The following is a 21,530-nucleotide window of genomic DNA, read 5'->3' as shown; positions in this document are numbered from 1 at the left end:
CATTATGGTCCCAGTGATTGTTGTGACAGATGATGTCACAGGAAATCGGGGGAACCACTACAGCATCACGTTCCTGAATTCCTGGCATCATGGCACTCAGAATGTAAGCCCCGATGCCAGGAGAGCGAGCGGTGACGCTCCAGCGGTCCCCTGATTTCCTGTGACATCTTCTGTCACAGCAATCACCGGGACCAAAGGGACTTTACAGTGCTGGATCCCAGCAGCCGTGAAGGGGTAAGTATAGTTCACTATTTTAGTACAGGGGGTCCTATTGAAGCAGGGTTTTCCAGTAACGGGACAACCCTTTTTTAATTAAAATCTTTTCGGGGCACCACTAGCAGACATCAATTTTCATATAACAATAATAATAAACTATTTGTATAGCGCCAACATATTCCGCAGCGCTTACATAGACAGGGGGGATACAGAAAGACAAAAGTACAAACATTACAGAACCACGGTTACATATCAATCAGTTGATCGATACAATAGGGGTGAGGGTCCTGCTCCAACGAGCTTACATACTACGAATAGTGGGGTGATACAGAAGGTAAAGGGCTGGAGATGTGCACAGTATGGGGGGGTGGAGAGTGAGGGATGCTATACACATAGACAATGGTCAGACATTTAGCCGTGTGATGGCAGAAACAGTATGACTGCAGGATCGGCTTATGATGGCTAGCAGGGATTGCAGTCAGTAGGGCAGAGTACAGAGGGGTTTGTTTGGGGAATGCGGTATGCCTCCCTGAAGAGGTGCGTTTTTAGAGCACGCCTGAAGTTCTGCGAGTCCTGGATTGCTCGGGTAGCCTTTGGTAGTGCGTTCCAGAGGACCGGTGCTGCTCTGGAGAAGTCTTGGAGGCGGGAATGAGAAGTTCGAATTAAAGGGGCGCTCAGTCTGGTTTCGTTAGCAGAGCGGAGAGCCCGGGCTGGTTGATGGATTGAGATGAGGGAGGCGATATAGGGGGGCGCTGCGCTGTGGAGGGCTTTGTGGATGAAGGTGGCGAGTTTAAATTGAATTCTGTATTTAACGGGCAGCCAGTGCAGTGACTGGCACAGGGCAGAGGCGTCCGAGTAGCGGCTGGACAGGAAGATGAGCCTGGCTGCCGCATTTAGGATGGATTGGAGAGGGTAGAGTCTGGTGCAGGGGAGGCCGATCAGCAACGAGTTGCAATAATCGAGCCGTGAGTGGATGAGGGCGACAGTAAGCGTTTTTAACGTGTCCACAGTGAGAAAAAAGCGGATTCTTGCGATGTTCTTGAGGTGCAGCTGACATGTTCGGGCCAGAGATTGGATGTAGGGGGTAAAAGAGAGATCAGAGTCAAATATGACCCCAAGGCAGCGGGTGTGTTGTCTAGGAGTTATGGTGGCGCCACACACTGAGATGGAGATGTCAGGATGAGGTCGGTTAGTGGAGGGTGGAAATACCAGTAAGTCCGTTTTAGAGAGGTTTAGTTTTAGGTACAGAGAGGACATAGTGTTAGAGACAGCGGACAGACAGTCGGTGATGTTTTGGAGGAAAGGTGCAGAGATGTCACGGGCAGAGGTGTATAGCTGGGTGTCATCAGCATACAGGTGGTATTGGAGGCCAAATCTCCTGATGGTTTGTCCAATAGGGGCTGTGTAGATGGAGAAGAGAAGGGGGCCAAGGACCGAGCCCTGGGGGACCCCAACAGTAAGAGGAAGAGGAGGGGAGGTAGAGCCAGCAAAGGAGACACTGAAACAACCCATACATTGTTCTTTACGCACTGTGATCAAACTGCGCTTTATGTTTATTATATTGGCTTCATATCCATAGCAAACCTAGTTTTAACCACACACACAAACAACAGTTATACAAATTAGACCTGCATTAAACCAGATAATTCTGCTAGTACTGTGTAGTTTCTACCGCCATATAATTACCTTGAATTAACCTGTCCAGATTTATCGCCATAACGTCATTAAATTCACCTATCCGTAGTATATTATAGGTCTCAATTTTCATCAAATAATTACTGACCTCTATTAACCCCTTGAGTGGCACGCCCAGAAATTTTCCAGGACGAGCTTCACTGCCCATAGTGATATAGCCCAGAAGATTTCCAGGCTATGTATCACTATGGGACCTGCAGAGCACATTGCCATAAGCTGTGGCATTGTGCTCTGCCTGCACAGACCCACACAGAGCAGTGCAGGACTTTAAAAAAAGAAGCAGGAGGATGTTATCAATCAGCCGGCAATCTCCCGCTTCTATTTTCAAACCCCTGCACTGCTTTGTTTACAGGTTGCTACGGAGACCATCGGCTTGTCAGAAGCCAGCTGATGGTCTCTATGGCAGGAAGAGCTGATGCTTGGCTGTCAGAGGATAGCCGGGCACCAGCTCTTACACAGCAGAGAATGGAGAAAACCTCCGATCTCTGCTGTGTTAACCCTTTACATGCCGTGGTCTATGCGACCACAGCATGTAAAGGGCTGACAGAGGGAGGAGGCTCCCTCTGTCAGAGGATAGTGGGGCACCACTTCTTACACAGCAGAGAATGGAGAAAACCTCCGATCTCTGCTGTGTTAACCCTTTACATGCTGCGGTCTATGCGACTGCAGCATGCAAAGGGCTGTCACCATCGGACCCCCAGAATGTGATCAGGGGGTCCTGATGGGTCTCTGTGGAAGTTCCCTAAAGGGACAAAAAAATTTTAAAAATTAAAAAAAAATTATTAGAAAAATAAACACTTTTCTCCTTTTACTTTGTAAAAAATGTTTAAAAAATGACACGTGGTATCTCTGCGTGGTAATTATTTAACCCCTTATTGGCGCAGTATAATGTACTGAAAAATGTTTACAAAATTTGCGCGCAATAACTTTTTATTTTTCTGTCGACGTAGTTGATCAAGGGCTCATTTTTTGCAGGATGTCCTGTAGTTTACGTTAGTACCAATCCGGAATACATATGACTTTTTATTGCATTTTTTTCAGGGAGACAGAGTGCATTTCTGGCGTTCTTTATTTATTTTTTTGGACTACGTTCATCGTTCGGGGTAAATAATACACTACTTTGATAGATCGGACTTTTACGGACATGGCGATACCAAATATGTATCTTTATGATTTAGAATTTTTTTATTATAAATATGGCAAAAGGAGGGTGATTTAAACTTTTATTCTTTTTTTTTTTTTTTTTTTTTGGGTTAAAGGGGTTGTCCCGCGAAAGCAAGTGGGTTAAACACTTCTGTATGGCCATATAAATGCACTTTGTAATATACATCGTGCATTAAATATTGGCCATACAGAAGTTATATACTCCCCACCCCCCTCCCCCCCGGTGTTGGCATCCCCGTCTCCATGACGCCGACCGAAGCCTTCTTCTCCCTTGATTAGACGCGCTTGCGCAGTTTGCCTCTCTGTCCCGTTGAATGGGGCCGCTCCGGCGTGCTCGCGCCGCACAGGTTTTCTGCGCATGCGCAGACCAGCTCTCCGGAGCGAGCACGCCGGAGCGGCCCATTCAACGGGAGAGAAGAGCAGACTGCGCAAGCGTGTCTAATCGAGGGAGAAGGCGACTTTGGTCAGCGCCATGGAGACGGGGACGCCAACACCGGGGGGGTAAGTATATAACTTCTGTATGGCCAATATTTAATGCACGATGTATATTACAAAGTGCATTAATATGGCCATACAGAAGTGCTTAACCCCACTTGATTTCGCGGGACAACCCCTTTAATGGTGACCTACATCGTTGAATAATATGTAAGTGAGAGAGATAAAACATAGTCCATATTTATCAAGCTACTATGCATTGGTTTGTTTTTTTGGAGGTGGAGGGGGGGATTGCTGCAGCTGGCCTTTTATACCCATTATACAATTTTATACTTTTGTATATCAGTTTCTTAAAGTTTTCAAAATCTCTGTTTTGCAATAGGAGCCTTCTTTCACTACTTCCAGGTGATGTGATGAACCCAGATGCAGGACAGGTTGCAGTTCTGGTGCACCTATCATAGCTGTGACTTCCATCTAGTGAAGCACCTGTATGTCCATCTAATGGCCAGGACAGTAAACCTTGAAAACCACGAGTAATTGATACATAATGGCTGGTTTCACATCTGTGTTGGAACCTCAGGTTGGCGATTCCATTACAGATCTGTCTCAAAATACCAGAAGAAGAAAACGCTGCTTGCAGTGACTTTTTCTTCCGCCCCAAAGCCGGGCAGAAAGTGGACGTGCCCCAGTATAGTCAATTATTATGGGTTCCATCCAGAGATTGAGCCGCTCAGCCGTGAGAATTCCCCTTTCCTGCTCCCCAAACAGGGATGAAACCACCCAAACGCTATTAGAAAATTCTGTAACTTTTCAACATACAAACAATAATCTTTGCCAAAACACCCATTTAAAATGTTAGCAGCATGTTCTTCAATAATTGCATGTCATTATGAGTAACGCAAAAAAGAGTGGACTGAAAAGAAGACTCGTATTACGTCTTCTGAGGTGTGAACGCAACTCTGTGAAAGCAAATGTGCTGCAACTTTTTGTTATGGCTCATTTAAGTAAGTGAATTGTCTGTCATTTTCCTGTAGGCTTTATTTAACAAGACTGGTGAAGATGATGATCCACAGATGCTTGTAGATTTTTGGGAAGCTCGTCTATCCTCATACCCTCCAGAATCTATTCTACAAGATGTACTGCTTAAGCTCACATCTCACTATGTGCGCAGAATATGCAACCCACAACATGCATGTGTGAATTCTCTCAAGAGCCCAGAGGATCTGGTAGGTGTCTTGTTCTCCACATGTGTTTTGGATACCTCTACCACAAAGCTACCACATAGTGATTTTTGTATTTGTTGCATCTCGAGGGTAGGTGCACATGTAGGGAAAATGCTGAGGATTTTTCCTGTGGATTTGTGCACAGAAAATACACACCAGATTAAAGTACCAGCTGTGTGGATGAGATCTGGATGATGGTATGAGAACTGGGTGATAGATTTTCAGCACTGATTCCGGCCCTTTCAATGTAGAGGGCTAAAATCCATAATGTTACACACGCAGATTTATCGGCTGATTTTTCCATCCTGTATGCCCCTACTGTTAATTCTGTTATCTTAAAGGAGCTGTACCATGATCTAACTTTATCCCCGAACCACAGAATAAGCCTCTAACCTCATGGTCGGTGTTGGTCCAACCACTCTAAGACTCCCACCAATCCTGAAAATGGGGGTCTGATGGCTTAGAAGGCGAGCATGTGTGCCAGCAATTCATTCATTTCAATGCTTACAATGAGTACAATTGATTTGCTGTTTCCGCCACTGTCATTGAAATGAATAGAGCATTGGCACGTATTCATGACCTCCGTTCCATTCATGCAAGAACCGTCAGGACCCCCTTTTTTTTCTTGAAATTGGTGGGAGTCCCAACAGTTGGACCACCACTGATCATAAAGTTATGCCCTATTCTGTGGGGATAAAACCAACTTTATATGTTAGTACAATCCCTTTTAATAAACAAATCTGTCTTTTTTAGAGGAACTCCTGCAGCCACTTTGGAGTGATCAGCCCTTGGATAACAAAGATGGTGTCTTCAGAACCTGTGTCATGTGCAACCTGTGGAGACTTGCTGAAGTTACAGGTCTGTTCTGTATAGTTCCTGTATGTTTGTAAGAGACCATAGTTTTCATTCAAACTTGCTATTATTGTAGAAATAGACAGATATGGAGGACACTGGGAGTGGACTGATGGAACTTTACTCTTGTTCTCTTTTGTATGTTACTCTTTTCTCTTTCTTGCATATTGCTCCTACTAATGAATCGATTATTACTGCCTTCCATACCGACATTTAGGTCTGTAGGGCTAGGAAGGGTTAAATCCAGAGTAAGACTACAATGTAAAACACTGCTTTCTTATCTGTGTCGTTAGGTTCTGTAGCTGTGTTTTCTTTCTTAAACCACACGTATCATCATAAAATGACCTGTTATAGAAGTCACATTTTTGTGTTAATCATATATTAAGAGTATTTTTATAAAAACATATTTTAGAATTTATTAGCAGGCAGACATGAATTACTCCAGGCTGTGATTTTTGAACCTAGTTCAGTCACTTCCCTGAACACTAGCTGCACTAGGCCTCCAATCACGGGCATTTCATTACAGGAGGTGGGCCAGAAGGCACTGTATCAACCTGTCAGGAGTGTTCTGGAGTAAGGAGGAACTTCCTCCCTATTCTCCAATCACGGGTCTGGGCGCCATTCTCCAGCATTGGTTTCTGCACTTCCCCAACATAAGGCCAGCTTCCAGGTACTTTTCTTTCTTGCTGCCACCACTAAGACCTGTGTTGCCTCTCCCGCACTTGTTTATCATTCACAGCATTGATTCGTTGCTACACCGACTCTGGTCAGGGTAAGCTCTGCCTGGCCATCAGCTATTATCTCTGTCCCACTCGCAGCACCTCTAGTAGTAGGCCTATTTCACTTTCTCACCATGTCTAACCCCAGGGCAGAAAGCTCTAGACAAGCCAGAGCCACTCACTATACGTGCTCTCACTGTAACCCCAAATTTTCATGAGGACGGTCTGGGCCACTCTACGTTAACTATTTTCCATCAAGACAGGCTACCAGTGATCCATCTACTGCCAGTCTCGCCGCCCAACCCAGTCAACAACTGAACCAGAATGGGCGCGCTCCTTATCACAGGCAATCCTGGACCTTACTAAAGTGTCCAAGACAATTGTTAATATACTATATCAGATTTCCTACCATATGCCTCCAAACTCATCTGACGGAGATGATTTCCTCCACCATTGACCCCTCCCGTGGCAGACCAAGAAAGTGACCTAGGCCATCTAACTCGCTGCAGTCCTCCTGATTTACTAGCCTTGTCATACTGTCTTGCGCCCTCTAGGACATGCTCTGAGCTTTCCTCCAGAGATGACTTTTGCTGCTAGTGAAGGGTCCTTCCGGCTTGGCCACTCTGAAGAGTCTCCACATTACCCTGAACACGCTTTCCCGGTTCGGATAGATTAACCACTCCAAGTCCTTCCTCTTCCCATCTCTGCGTCTAGAATTTCTGGGTCTTGTCTTTGACGCGGTACGTACCTGTGTTGTACTCCCATCGCAAAAACTTCATCTTTTCCAGACACAGTTGCACTCCTTACAAAAACTGAATCCTATCTCCATTCAACACTGCACGAGAATCCTGGGGTTGATGGTCTCCTCATTCGAGACAATTCCCTTTGGCCAATTTCACACCCAACTTCTCCAGTGGACAATCCTTTCTTGGTGGGACAAATCCGCACGCTCACTCGATCCGTCTATCTCTGACACTTTGATGCTCCCTACAATGGTGTCTAAATTCCCCTCAGGTTCACCTGGGAGAATCTTTTCTGACACTTCAATGGCTGGTGCTCACCACAGACGCAAGTAGTGATTGCTGTTCTTATCGATCTCCACTGTCAGTAACAACCGACTCCCGCTGCAGGATGGCGCAGGTTCACTTCTAAACCTGCACCATCCACAGGACGCAAGTATAGCATTAAGGGGTTAATGTTTTACTGTTTTCACCCTGCTCTGCTTCCCCTTTTGCTTGTGTACAAACTGTTTAGCTTGGTGCCTGCAGGAGGGGTATAGTTTGTAGGAGGAGCTAACTCTTTTGTTTAATGCCCGCCTCCTAATGGCAGTAGCTGTACCCACGTTCCTCAGTTGTGTCACACATTGAACATGACGAGAAAAAGATTTTACAATGATTGCAAAAAAATTGTGTTGTTTTTTTTTATGATTCATTACCAATTGTGTAGTTGTCTTCTGCTTGTTTTAGTCTCTCCTCTGTGGACCTTCGCTGGATATTGTGTCATTTCTTCCATTTCTGGACTCCATACCAGACAGTAACAATTCCTATCTAAGCATTCACATAATTTGTGCAACGCGGCTCCTGAACTATGAGAGCTCCATAGAGCAACTTCTAGAGCGGTGTCCTGAAGCTGTTACATTGTATGCAAAGCATGAAATAAAAGGTGCAAGTCAGGTAAGTCCCAGATCAGATGAAAGTTCTGGTAATTCATTACTTCAATGTCCTTCTCATCTCTACCTCCTGACTATTCCTATCACTACACATGTAGCGTGTAACACAAATCACATGGGAATCTGCTTATACTCAACTGTTTTTAGGAACCCAAGCTGAATCTTTGTTGTTGATGCTCTTCAGTAACCGGCGTCCTTTAATTTCACCTTTGCGATAAAATAACAAATGTGGAATTTTGTAAAGAAACAGCACATGCATGGCAACTCACTGAAAATATTGTCCTGAAAGAATGAGGTTTGCTGATATGGCTTACATTCCAGGGGGGAGAAATGTCCTTTCATATTATAATTACTAGATCTTTGTGTGTTTATACTGTATTTTCTCCTTTATAATTTCCAGCTCTGTCAGAAAATTTATAATAGTTAGAAGCTTCCAATACTCACGGCATAATGTGACAGTTGGGGCAGTGTTTGATCAATATTGCATATTGAAAAATCTTGCATGTTAAGGCCCTTTTACACGCAAATATAATCTTTCAAAGGACTGAAAGATTTAGTGATCTATTTGCATAAAGTGTTAATGGCCATTAACACTTTATCTTCATTTGCATGTAAAAGGACCTCCAGGAGTTGTTTACAGAGCCCAGCATGTGTTTAAACTTACACCCAGCTGTGAAAACAGCTGCCATGACATTCTATTGTTCTCCGCGTGGCTGCCGGCTGATTGCATTGTTCTCCTCATGGCTAGTATAAGCATGTCGCGAGGAGAACATCCTGCAATCTTGTGAAATACATTCAAATGGAATGTATTTGCTCAGTCTTTCAGCAGCTGAATGATGGATTTTTAGTCTAACTAAAATCTATCTTTCAAACGAAAAGTGCAGGATACCCGCGTTTACATGTAACAATTTATCACTCGTTTTCGGGCATTTGGGCGAATTTTGAGCGATGATCGTTGCAAATAAAAAGGCTTTAATTGATCATTCCCTCAAAGAGAATGTAAGTATCAGAGCCCCACACTCTCTTTAATTAAAACTAGTCATAAAAATGTAATTGGTTTGGTTGGTTGTCACTGTTGCCTTACAGCACTGGGGTCCTAGGTTTCAATCGAACAAAGGGCAACATCCATATGAAGGTTATATATTGCAGGGTTTACAGCCATATTCTGAAAACTCACAGAAGGCGTCCTTGGTGTGTGTTAAAGGGGTTGTCTCCATATAGTCATTGGTTTCATATGCCTATAATATCATTATTGTCCAGTCTGCAGGGCCATGACTGCTGTAGCCATTTCCAGCTGCTAGAATGAGTGGCAAAGGCACACTCTTTTGACTCCTGCCGACTCAGTCAATTATCTGGAAAAACCTGAGCAGAGCTGACAGACAGGCAAAGTGGTATATCCCTTTACTAGCATCCCCACCACTTAGTTCTAGCGATTGGCTAGGGGTTACAAGAGTCATTACCCCAGAATGTTGGTGGTGTTCATGCCCTTGTGACAGCTGTGGCAGGGATTCTTTACTCCCCACAGGGAGTCCCCTTGTTACTGAACACTATGACAATGCTGTCACAGTGACAAAGGGACTCCCCGCTGGGGAATATTAACTCGCAGCACGGACCTATGGTGTACGTATGTCCTATGTTTTGCAGGTACGTGCGTTTGCACGCCTGTGAAACAAGGACATGTGAACACACTATGGGAAACCAATGGTTCTAATAGACGCGTAGCTTTGTGCGCACCTATGTACTCACACGCTGCTCTGAAAGCGCCCTGAATGGTTGGAGTATAATGTAGATATAGCTTGGAAAAACAATCCCCCAAATCCCATTTTGTTTAAAGCTGCTGACGCATATGTCCTATAGATGTGATCAAATAATACAGCAGGGAGTTTCCTAGATTCTATGAAATATGTGATATTTGTAGTCATCTGGTGTTATTTGGAGCTTGACGGCCTTTCACAAACCCTAGTTGATCTGCTGCAATTAAGGATGGCCAAATGGGTGTTAGGCTGCCTGTCCATGGGCATTGTGGGACTAGCCGCTGAGGAGCACAAGTCGGCGGATGGATCTCCACTGTCAGCCTATCTGACAGATAGGCTGACGGCGGAGAATCGCAGCATGCTGTGATTTGCCGGCCGCGAGCAGAGAATTGCAATTCTTCAACGCTCATGGACAGGGAAGCTGCGCTCTCCATAGCAACACTGTGGAGAGCGTTCACTGCGTTCCCCGCGGCCGGATTATCGCCGCGGGGAACGCAATTCAAACCCGCCCGTGGACAGGCAGCCTTACTCTAGAGGCTAATATTTTGGCATAAATTTTAATGTCTGTATTTAAAAACAAACTTGGTTGAAAGTTTTGAGGGGGTATCTGGGTTTTTTCCCTGGTTTAGGAAGAGTAACTATTAAAGGGGTTGTCCCGCGCCGAAACGGGTTTTTTTTTTTTTTCAACCCCCAATCCCCCCCCCCGCCGGGGCGAGACAACCCCGATGCAGGGGTTAAAAAAGAACACCGGACAGCGCTTACCTGAATCCCCGCGCTCCGGTGACTTCTTACTTACCCGGTGAAGGTGGCCGCCGGCATCTTCTCCCTCCGTGGACAGCAGGGCTTCTGTGCGGTCCATTGCCGATTCCAGCCTCCTGATTGGCTGGAATCGGCACGTGACGGGGCGGAGCTACACGGAGCCCCATTGAGAAGATAAGAAGACCCCGACTGCGCAGGCGCGTCTAATTTGGCCATTAGACGGCGAAAATTAGACGGCAACCATGGAGACGAGGACGCTAGCAACGGAGCAGGTAAGTGAATAACTTTTGATAACTTCTGTATGGCTCATAATTAATGCACAATGTACATTACAAAGTGCATTAATATGGCCATACAGAAGTGTATAGACCCACTTGCTGCCGCGGGACAACCCCTTTAAAGCTTGAGGATGTGATTATTTCTTCCCTATGATGCTGTAGTCAGCCTGTGTACCGGACGTCACAGGCTGCTGCAGCCAATCACAGACCTCATTGTTCAAACACAGCCGTCTGTGATTGGCTGCAGTAGTTTGTAATGTCTCATTCACAGACTGCCTGTAAACAGACCCGAAGCTGTGTACAGATTTTGTGGTACTGAACGTGGGACCCAGGAAAGATGACTATAGGATTATTTATTTTTTTTACAACCACTTTAATTTTTTTGTATGTAAATTTTCTACAAACAATTTTATTTGGCTCCTAAGTATTTCCGTTTTTGATTACAGTTTACATGCAGAGCTTGAAAAGTTTTGAAAAATTGTCAGTGGCTTTATAAGTATGGTGTCCTATTCTACAACATAAAACTGGAATAAATACATTAGTGAATCTTCAATTTGTAACAAGAATTTCATTTTATTTATGGTACATTTTATTTTATTTTTTCCCTTTTAGGCTCTGTGGTGGAACAAGTTGTTACCTGAGCTCTGTAATAGGGTTCGCAGCTGTGAAAACACTAATGAAGTATTTATTTCTTCTTTAAAAGGTAAAGACTTTTACTTTGTTACATCTACTTTTGACTCTGGGGTAATGAGCTAGAATTGCCATTATGACCGTTAAGAATCTCCCAACTCTGCCCAAATCACTGGAAGCGGATTGGGTAGGATATGCATATACTGATGCCCATTGCTAAACGAGAAACCAACTAAATTACATATTGTGGTGACTCAACATTGGTCTGGAGATTGCATGCCACATGTGAACCTTCCTGACCATTTGTTAGAACTAGAAAGGGTCACCAAGTTTATGGTAATGGAGCTGACTTTTTAATGACTACAACACTTTAAACTAGTTCAACTGCTGAAGGACATTATACGGATTCACTAATCCAGAAGAAGCCGATCCTGGTGGTGGGTTTCCTTTTAATACCACTACTATTATGGTGGGGGTCTGGATGGATTTAATATCCTAGTTTTAGCTAATGCCTCTACTGGCCCCAGTGTGTTCTTATAGTTCAATGCTGATGAGTTACATGAAATGTGCTGTCACTAAATAACATTGTAACAGATCTGAGAATCATTAATAAGCCTCATGTTTATCTCCTTTTTAGACACTTTAGATGTGCTCTCCATGGAACTTGAGCTTCAAGATTTCCTCAATCTCTTGCCTGATGATGGAAATGCTGCATTTTTTTTGCCTTACCTTGTAAACCAAAGCAAAAGAAAACTTTTAACTTAAACTGCAAATTGTTGTGCATGATGAGTGAATGTTACATACAGTACACAGCATTCCAAAATCTGCTGTTTTTAATGGTAAAACAGTCGCTACATAGGAAGCTTTATCTGTACGTGAAGCCCAGGTTCATGCTTCATGAAGCATTGATGACGTCTAAGAGAGTTGTATATAAAGAATGTACATATTTAGCAGAGTTTAACTTGACTGATCACTTTCTGTGACAGGTTGTCTTAAACCATTGAAAAACTATTGGTATCTTAAAGGGGTTGTCTCGCGAAAGCAAGTGGGGTTCAGCACTTCTGTATGGCCATATTAATGCACTTTGTAATATACATCGTGCATTAAATATGAGCCATACAGAAGTTATTCACTTACCTTCCCTGCGCTGGCGTCCCCGTCTCCATGGCTCTGTCTAACTTCAGCGTCTAATCGCCCGATTAGACGCGCTTGCGCAGAAGGGTCTTCTGCTTTCGGGTCTGTCCGGCAGCAGTGGCGTTCTGGCTCCGCCCCCTTCTACGCGTCATTGCGTAGCTCCGCCCCGTCACGCGTGCCGATTCCAGCCAATCAGGAGGCTGGAATCGGCACACGTGACGGGGTGGAGCTACGCGATAAATGCAGGATACAAATCGTATAATGGCCAGAAATGGTTATTTCTTATTATTCAATAGTATTTTTTTTTCTCTGACTTCATCTCTGCATTCCAAAAACCATAGCTTTTTCTTCTTCTTTCACTGTAGCCATATGAGGGCTTGTTTTGTCCTGATAAGACACTCCTTTCAAGGAATTGGTGTATATTTAATCCCCGATTTTACCGGTTAGGTTCACCTTTGGGACATATTAAATTGAGGAATGGGAGCTGTCTTTCAGAGGGATAGTTCCTGAACAGACCGGAGTTTCACTGTGAAAAGATGTCCAAGTGCTCAGATGCAGCTTAATTTAGCATGCACTAAGCATATATTGATGATGGAATTAATATAAATATATATATATATATATATATATATAACTCTTGGTGAAAATTTAAAACTACATTAAAGTCAAATTATTCCCAATAATTCTTCAATAGAGCCAAGTTGCAGCACCAGATACAATCTGTAGATGGGTGTGGCCCTGCTTCAGGAAGAAGACAGCAATGTTCTTCTAACTCTAGAAAAAGTTGGTACTGTGTTAGCCCGTAAAGGAAAATGTGATTATCCTCAGTAAGAGAAACCAAGTAATCTTGTAGATATAATACCTTTTAACCCCTTCCCGCTTCAGGGTGTACTTTTACGTCCTGGAGCATCGGGGTATGTATAAAGAGGTAGCAGGACGCTTTCTCTTCATACAGCACAGACGTGCAGCCGATTGTGGCTATTAACCCTTTAAATGCAGCTGTCAATTCCCCTGAGATCGGGGAAGCCCTGCAGGTATCATAGCAGCCGGGGGCCTTCTGTAAGGCCCTAGGGCTGCCTTAGGAGACTGCCTATCAAGCCATCCCTGTGGGGTGGCTTGATAGACTGTCTGTCAAATTGCAGTATGACGTAATGCTGTAGCATTACGTCATACTGCAGGAGCGATCAAAGCATCGCATATTGTAGTCCCCCAGGGGGGCTTAAAAGAAAAGTAAAAAAAGAAATCAAGAGTTGTAAAAAAAAAAAGTAAAAAGTTTTTAAATCACCCCCCTTTTTGCCGTATCTATAATTAAAAAATCTAATTCATAAAATGAAAATACAGATTTGGTATCGCCGCGTCTGTAAAAGTCAAATCTATCAAAGTAGTGCATTATTTACCCTGCACCACGAATGTCGTCCGGAAAAAAAAAGAACGCCAGAACTGCACTTTTTCAGTCATGCAGTCTCCCAGAAAAAAAAAGCAATAAAAAGCGATCTAAAAGTCGTATGCATTCTGAATTGGTACGGAAACAGGACATCCCGCAAAAAATGAGCCCTCGCGTAACTACGTCGACGGAAAAACAAAAAAGTTATTGCGCGCAGAAGATAGTGGCAGAAAATAATTGAAAAAAATTAAATGTCTTTGAAAAAAAAAAAAAGAGTAGTATAGTAAAAAAAAACTATACAAGTTTGGTATCGTAGCAATTGTACTGACCCATAGAATAAAGTTATCATGTTGTTTTTTTGTTGCAGTTTGTGCGCCGTAGAAACAAAACGCACTGAAATCTGGCGGAATGTCGTCTTTTTTTTTTTCATTTTACTCCACTTAGTTTTTTAGTACATTACATGATACTTTAAATAGCACCATTGAAAACTACAACTCCTCCTACAAAAAACAAGCCTTCATGCAGCGACGTCGATGGATAAATTAAGGAGTTACGATTTTTTTAAAGGGGGGTGGAAAAGACGAAAATGGGGAAAAAAGAGGGGGGGTGTCAGTAAGGAGTTAATAGCTAGCAAAAATACATGATGTTCTTGCGAGTTTTCGAAGCTACTTAGGGTTTTAAAGCTTACTATAATGTCATGTATTTTTGTTGGCCATTAAAAGGTGTCATACCTTCAAGATTACTTGGTTCCTCTTACTGAGAGCAATCGCATCTAACTTGGAACAAACCTTTTAAGTGAGGCCATCTAGAAAATAGGATTAGTCTCCACTTTTACTGTGACTAACCAAGTTCAAACATGGTTAGGTTATGGCCCCCTGCACACGGGGCGGAAATTCTGCGAGGGATTTCCCGCAGAATTTCAGCCTGTGGCCGCTGCCATGGGATTGCATTAGAAAACGCAATCCTAGGCAAACGGCCGCGATTTGTCCGTGTGAAATCACACACGGAAAACAAATTGCGGTATGTTCTATTTCTGTGCGGGTCTCGCAGAGCACCGCACAGAAATGTCACTCCCGTGCCGCCGGCTCCGCTCTGCACATGCGCCGACTGGACGGCAGCCGGCACATAAGAGAGTCGTGGGAGCAAGTGATAGCCGCACTGGTGCCTGCAGGGGCACGGGTCAGGTCCCACTTCGAGAATTGTCGCAGCGGGATCCGGCCTGGTTGTCTGCAGGCGGCCTAAAGGGGTTTTGTGATTTTTTTTTTTTTATTTTTTATTTTTTTTTTTAAAGGGAATCTGTCATTAGGGTTATGCTGCCCAGTTCTAGGGTAGTATTAAATATTGACGGAGACTCTGATTCCATCACTGCCTCACTTACTCTTAATGTCGTTTTCATTAAAGGGCTGTTTATCAGACATAATGGGAGCTGAGGCTGTAGTCCTCTCAAAGCTGTGTGCATGCAGTGCAGCCTGAGATATTGGGAAATGGGGAGAGATGATTAAAATGTAGTATGATTAGTCACTAATTTACTGTGTGTAGCGGAGATGCTTCTCTAAGCCAGTCTCACATGTAGTGATATGACTGTGCTCCCGGTGTTTATCTCCTGCGTGGATTATGTCCTTCAAGGACCTTTTACACGGATGATTGTTATTCAAAAAAATCTTTCAATCGAGTGAAAGGGAGTGATAATCATTCAGTCTAAATGCAACCAACGACTGAAGGACGAACGATAAATCATCGTTAATTTTCTTTAGACACAAATATCATCGTTTGCTCGTTCACTTATCAATCAGTTTAACCAGCACTTGTTCAGGCCTTCCCAGTCACTTATGCAGCGAATGTGAACGACTGAAAGATTTCTCGTTTGGATGAGCCAACGATGTATCCGCCTGTGTAAACAATGAGCCAACGATGACCTGGATCGATCGATCGATCTAATCTTCTCTTTCCTGACACTAAAGAATAGCATACTACACATACAGTAGATAAGTTACTCTTTTAATGGATGACATACTGATCACTTCAAAGCATGGATTCATACCTTTACTATTTTCTATTTAACTGAAGACATAAGATTTTTATACTTGCTCATCAATAGTTTTAGATTTTTAAGAAATGATATTTATTCCAGTAGAGGCATGATCCCAATCGATTTCCTTAATTCCAAAGTAGTATGTTTGTTTGTTTTTTTTCTCTTCACATTTCCCGTATACCAGAAGCACAGTAAGCACGTCCCTAAGAACTTCATTATCCTCGGGTAGTGCTGACAAGTCAGTGTACTGCATTTCTTTACAAACGACCATTTCTCATGGTACATTATACTTTCTCAGTACTTTGTGAAGCAGAAATGACAAAACACAATGTCTCTTTTGTTGACCAAAAGTAAATAAAGTTTCCACTTATATGAAGTACCTTTACCTGCGCTAGGGCTCATATTCACGGTTTCTGGGTGTGCCAGTAGATTTCAATAGAAGTTTTCCCATGGCATCCAGCAAGTTATTGGGATTATATTGCCGTTGTGATGATGACAATGAAATTATTCATGATAGCAAGAATTAACCACAATGTAATAGCATCTAATCATTTGGCAGTTCTCATATTTATTTTCTGGTGAAATGTTATCTGGTTTGGGGGGGGAGGGGGGGGATGGGAGATCCTATAGTTGCGTATAATAGCTTTATATATGAATGTAATTTTTATATATAATATATATATATTGGCCAGATGATGCCACGTGGTGACCAAATATAGTACAAAACTCATCTCAAGCTGCCCCTGCTCCCCTATACATTTGAGCGTTCATGTGTTTAGAGAGATGAGCCTTCTGACAGCTCTACTGCTGGCTTATCACCTAGAAAACAAAGGGATAGGGCGTTGAATTTCAATGTCCCCAATCCTTTTCCCCTAATCTGTCAGCAGAAAGTTGAGCTGCTTCCATGCACATAAGAGACGTCCGGCCCCGCTGCTATCGGCAAGTACAAACCACTGAAATCTAATGTGTATGGGGATCCGATCAGCCTTGGACACGAACACAATACCCTCTAGCCCCTACTCGCTGGGTTGCCAAGCTTGCATGGGCAGGCAACATTATTTACACATTTTGAGTAAACTTAGAGCACCTTGTTTTTAAAGTATCGTTGAGTTTTTCATGTACATAAAAGTACTCTGAATGTATCTCTATTCCCCCATATAATCTGTCAATGTTTTAAAAACTTTTTATTTTCTTTTAAAACATAACAAAATAAGACAATTAGAAGATATTATGAAAAAGGATTTCATATACTTAGATTTATTGCATCATATCAACAAAGATAAACACAGGAACTTCAGTAAATGACTCCTATTCCCCTCCCTTAAGCCACATTAATTAAAATGAAAGTTGTAAAGCTCATTGACTTGGGCAGTGTGATATCCAAATAACTTATTATACCTTTAGTGTATCCACAAGTTACCCAGAGAGACTGCCAAACCAGATGTTAAATACCATAAGGTATAGTGGAAAGGGGTCATTAGTTGCTTTATCTCACTTTCAGTCAGGAAATGACTAATAAAGATTTTTTTTCTTTAATTTTTAGAGTGAGATTAATTTGATCTCTTGGTGTCAAGTGTTAGTTCTTGAATTACCTCAATAGCAGAGGGTGTTATTGGAGCCATTTAAGGAACAAGCAGTGTTTTACAACTAAAAAGAAGGCGTGAATTCACTGTGTTCCAAATAAAATGTGTTTTTTTTGGGGGGGGGGGGGGGGGGTTGGACAATATTTTTGTGTTCCACATTTGTTGTTTAACTGTTTTTATGCAACATTAAATGGGCTGCAACAGAATACCAGGTTATCCCCTATCCACTGATCTCACTGCTAAAACCCCCTCTGATCTTGGGAATGGCACCCTGTGTCCCCTGTCCTCCTCAGTGCATGGTTACAGCACCTCCCGCAGTGAGGAGACTAAACGGCGCACTGGTCGTGCACTAACGCTCCATTAATTTTCACCAAGAAAGCCGAGCATTACCCATTAGCCCCATTGAAATAAATGAAGCACTGACCGTGCATGCTTATCCAGCACTCCATTCACAGTGACTGCACTGGGGGCCAGAGGAGAAGCAACCCCTGCAGTGATGGGTAGAACGGACACTGGAGTCCCATTCTACAGATCGTGGAAGTCTCCGTGGTGAGAACCTACAGATGAGCAATTTAGGTTATGACCTGCTATTCTGTTTTAGTCCCTTTAAAGAAACTGCCACTTTGTGTGTTGAAACTGATATGTATTGTTTGATCTTTTAAAGATACCGACACAAAAAAACTTTGTTACATTGTCTTTGCAGTTGTCTTTAGTAAAGTTCTTCTATTGCATTTTATTTGGTCTGCAATTGTCTTCTCTCAAAGGCTTCTTTAGTACTATGTAAACCCTGGAGAAAATGAAACCTTAGACCCACATTCTCCAGAGGAGGCCAATTTTGTTTTCTGTTCTGATGGTTTCTGTTTTATACTTAAAGGAGATGTCCCGAGGCAGCAAGTGGGTCTATACACTTCTGTATGGCCATAATAATGCACTTTGTAATATACATTGTGCATTAATTATGAGCCATACAGAAGTTATAAGAAGTTTTATACTTACCTGCTCCGTTGCTGGCGTCCTCGTCTCCATGGTGCCGACTAATTTTTGGCCTCCGATGGCCAAATTAGCCGCGCTTGCGCAGTCCGGGTCTTCAGCTTTCTTCTATGGAGCCGCTCGTGCCAGAGAGGGGCTCCGTGTAGCTCCGCCCCGTCACGTGCCGATTCCAGCCAATCAGGAGGCTGGAATCGGCAGTGGACCGCACAGAAGAGCTGCGGTCCACGAAGGTAGAAGATCCCGGCGGCCATCTTCAGCGGTAAGTATTGAAGTCACCGGACCGCCGGGATTCAGGTAAGCGCTGTGCGGGTGGTTTTTTTAACCCCTGCATCGGGGTTGTCTCGCGCCGAACGGGGGGGGGGGTTAAAAAAAAAAAAACCCGTTTCGGCGCGGGACATCTCCTTTAATGGAATAGTGCGGGGGACTGTGTTATTTCATTAAAAAGTGCCCACCTAATAAAACAAATCCCGTGCAATAGCTGATGGTGATGGATACCACTTAGTGGCATTTGTTAAACGTATACATCCAAGGTTTATGTCATAAATCCTCTTGTCAGAAACCTTGGATGTACAGAAAAGATGAGTCTTAAGGGGGACTCCTACAAGAAGGCCGTCTGTTTTTTCCAGTGTTGTGTACCTGATCCTGTGCAGTGAATGTTCAATTGGGGGGCTTTATATTGGGGAAACAGGACAAGAATTGAGAGCCAGGATGAGATCTCCTCACCACTCAATTAGAGAGGGAAAAACTGAATTATCTGTGGCAAAACATTTGTCTGATCACGGACACAACATAGAACAGATGAGAGTTCTCATGATGAAGGGCAACTTCAAGTCGTAGAGTCACAGAAGAATTTTGGAGTATAAATTTATGGGCATTTTTGATACCCTTAAGAATGGAATGAACCTCGGAGCGGGGTTCTTGCATTAGTGGAGAATAGAAAAGGTCTGAAGGAGGTCAAGAGCTGTGTCCTTAGGAGAGCGCCCAGGGGGGGTGTGGAGACACCTGGGGAGTGTGTCGGGGGATGGTATCTTCTCTACCCAAGGAGAGCACCCAGAAAGGCTGCTATTCCCAATCATTATTTTACAGACTTGGTAAAAACTCATACATTGATTTAACAGCAACGGGTGGATACAAAATCTACTGAACAACTTGATATATTTAGTTGTTCAGACTTCTATTTTCTGTTAAATGTATTTTTCCTAGCATTCAAGAATGAAAAGCCTATATCTGTTATGCGATGAAAATTACCTACATTGTAGACAAATGTTGTCTCATATTGCCTGTATAAAAAGCCATATTGAGCCTAGTGTTATAGTACATAATATGCCCATATAGTGCTACACTGTGCCCAGATTAATCAAGTAAATCATCCTGATAAATAGCGCAAAGATGGCCCAGATAATGACAGATGGGATCCATATATTTCAAACTGTGTCCAATTAGAAAGTAGATGGAACATCAACTGATCTTCCTGTGCTATTGAGGGGATAAAAGAATGCAGACGATCTATAAGCAGAGAGATGGTGTGGGAACACATAGCTAACTTAAATTAATTCAAGGCTCAAGGTCCAGATGAATTACATCCTAGGATACTAAAGGAAGCAGCAGAGGTAATTGCTGAACCACTCGCCATAATTTTTGAAAAATCCTGGAGAACAGAAGTAATGCCAGACTAGTCTAATTTCCTTCTATGACAGAATCACTGACTGGGTGGATCAAGGAAATGCGGTGGATATAGTATATCTTGAGTTTAGTAAAGCAATTGACAAAGTATCTGATACCATACTTATTGAAAAAATTACCAAATATGGGATTGACAAGGCAACTGGTGGATTCACAACTGGATGAGTGATCATACTCAAAGAGTGGTCATAAATGGCTGCACATCCAAGTGGAAGAATGTCTCAAGTACCACAAGCCTCTGTCCTAGGCCCAGTGTTCTTCAACATTTTTATAAATTATCTGGCGGAGGAAATTGATGGGAAACTGCTCAAATTTGCCAACGACAGACACAAAGCTAGAAGGGATAGCTAACACTAGAGAAAAGAGAGTATTCAAAAAGATCTAGAAAAGTTTGAACTGTGAGCGGCGACTAACAAAATGGTATTTAACAAGGAGAAATGCCAAGTCCTACATCTGGGAAAGAAAAAATGAAAAAAAGCACATACAGAATGGGAAGAATTGGGCTAAGCAGCAGCACATATGAAAAAGACTTTGATATGCTAAAAGATCGTAGACTGAACATGAGTCAACAATATGATGTAGCAGCCAAAAATCCAAACACAATTCTTGGATGTATTAAGAGAAGCATAGAGTCTAGATCACGTGAGGTCATTATCCCCCTCTACTCTTCCTTAGTCAGACCTTATCTGGCATACTGTGTCCAGTTCTGGGAACCCCACTTTGAAAAACAACGTAGACAAACTGGAGCAAGTTCAGAGAAGAGTTACCAAGATGGTGAGCGGTCTGCAAATCATGTCCTATGAGGAACGGTTAAAGGATCTGCTTGCAAAAAAGAAGGCTGAGAGGAGACTTAATAGCGGTCTACAAATATTTGAAGGGCTGTCACAGTGCTCAGGGATCAGCCCTAGTCACATTTGCACAAGGAAAGACCAGAACCAATGGGATGAAACTGAAAGGGAGGAGAGGAGACACAGATCAGATATTAGAAAAAAACTTTCTGACAGTGAGGGTGATTAATGAGTGGAACAGGTTACCACGGTAGGTGGTGAGTTCTCCTTCAATAGAAGTGTTTAAACAAAGGCTGGACAGACATCTGTCTGGGATGATTTGGTGAATCCTACATTGAGCAGGCAGTTGGACCCGATGACCCTGAAGGTCCCTTCCAACTCAACCATTCTATAATTCTATAAAAATGGTCATGAGTGGTAAGGTGTTCAAAAACATCCCAGCAGACTCCCCGAAGCTAGAAGAGATCGTCAAAAAATTACCCACATTCAAGTGAACGTTTTCGCCAAATCATCCGGCCGTATAAAAGACCCATACGTGAACC

General features: G+C 43.0%; 1 protein-coding gene across 3 annotated transcripts in view; it reads left to right on the top strand.

Moving 5' to 3' along the window:
• The window catches only part of HPS3 (HPS3 biogenesis of lysosomal organelles complex 2 subunit 1), a 47,964-nt gene extending 30,310 nt beyond the window's left edge, over positions 1-17,654 (top strand). For all 3 annotated transcript variants that reach the window (XM_066599180.1, XM_066599188.1, XM_066599197.1), the window contains 5 exons: positions 4,545-4,736; positions 5,487-5,591; positions 7,771-7,977; positions 11,377-11,467; positions 12,032-17,654. In XM_066599180.1, the coding sequence (XP_066455277.1) occupies positions 4,545-4,736; positions 5,487-5,591; positions 7,771-7,977; positions 11,377-11,467; positions 12,032-12,159 (723 nt within the window). In that variant the 3' untranslated portion in view covers positions 12,160-17,654. The remainder of the gene's footprint in view (positions 1-4,544; positions 4,737-5,486; positions 5,592-7,770; positions 7,978-11,376; positions 11,468-12,031) is intronic.
• Positions 17,655-21,530: the final 3,876 nt, after the last annotated feature.

This window comes from Eleutherodactylus coqui, chromosome 1 (genome assembly GCF_035609145.1).
Source record: "Eleutherodactylus coqui strain aEleCoq1 chromosome 1, aEleCoq1.hap1, whole genome shotgun sequence".
Lineage (NCBI taxonomy): Eukaryota > Metazoa > Chordata > Amphibia > Anura > Eleutherodactylidae > Eleutherodactylus > Eleutherodactylus coqui.
Note: the sequence above shows the minus strand (reverse complement) of the source record. Positions and strands in the feature narration are given on the sequence as shown.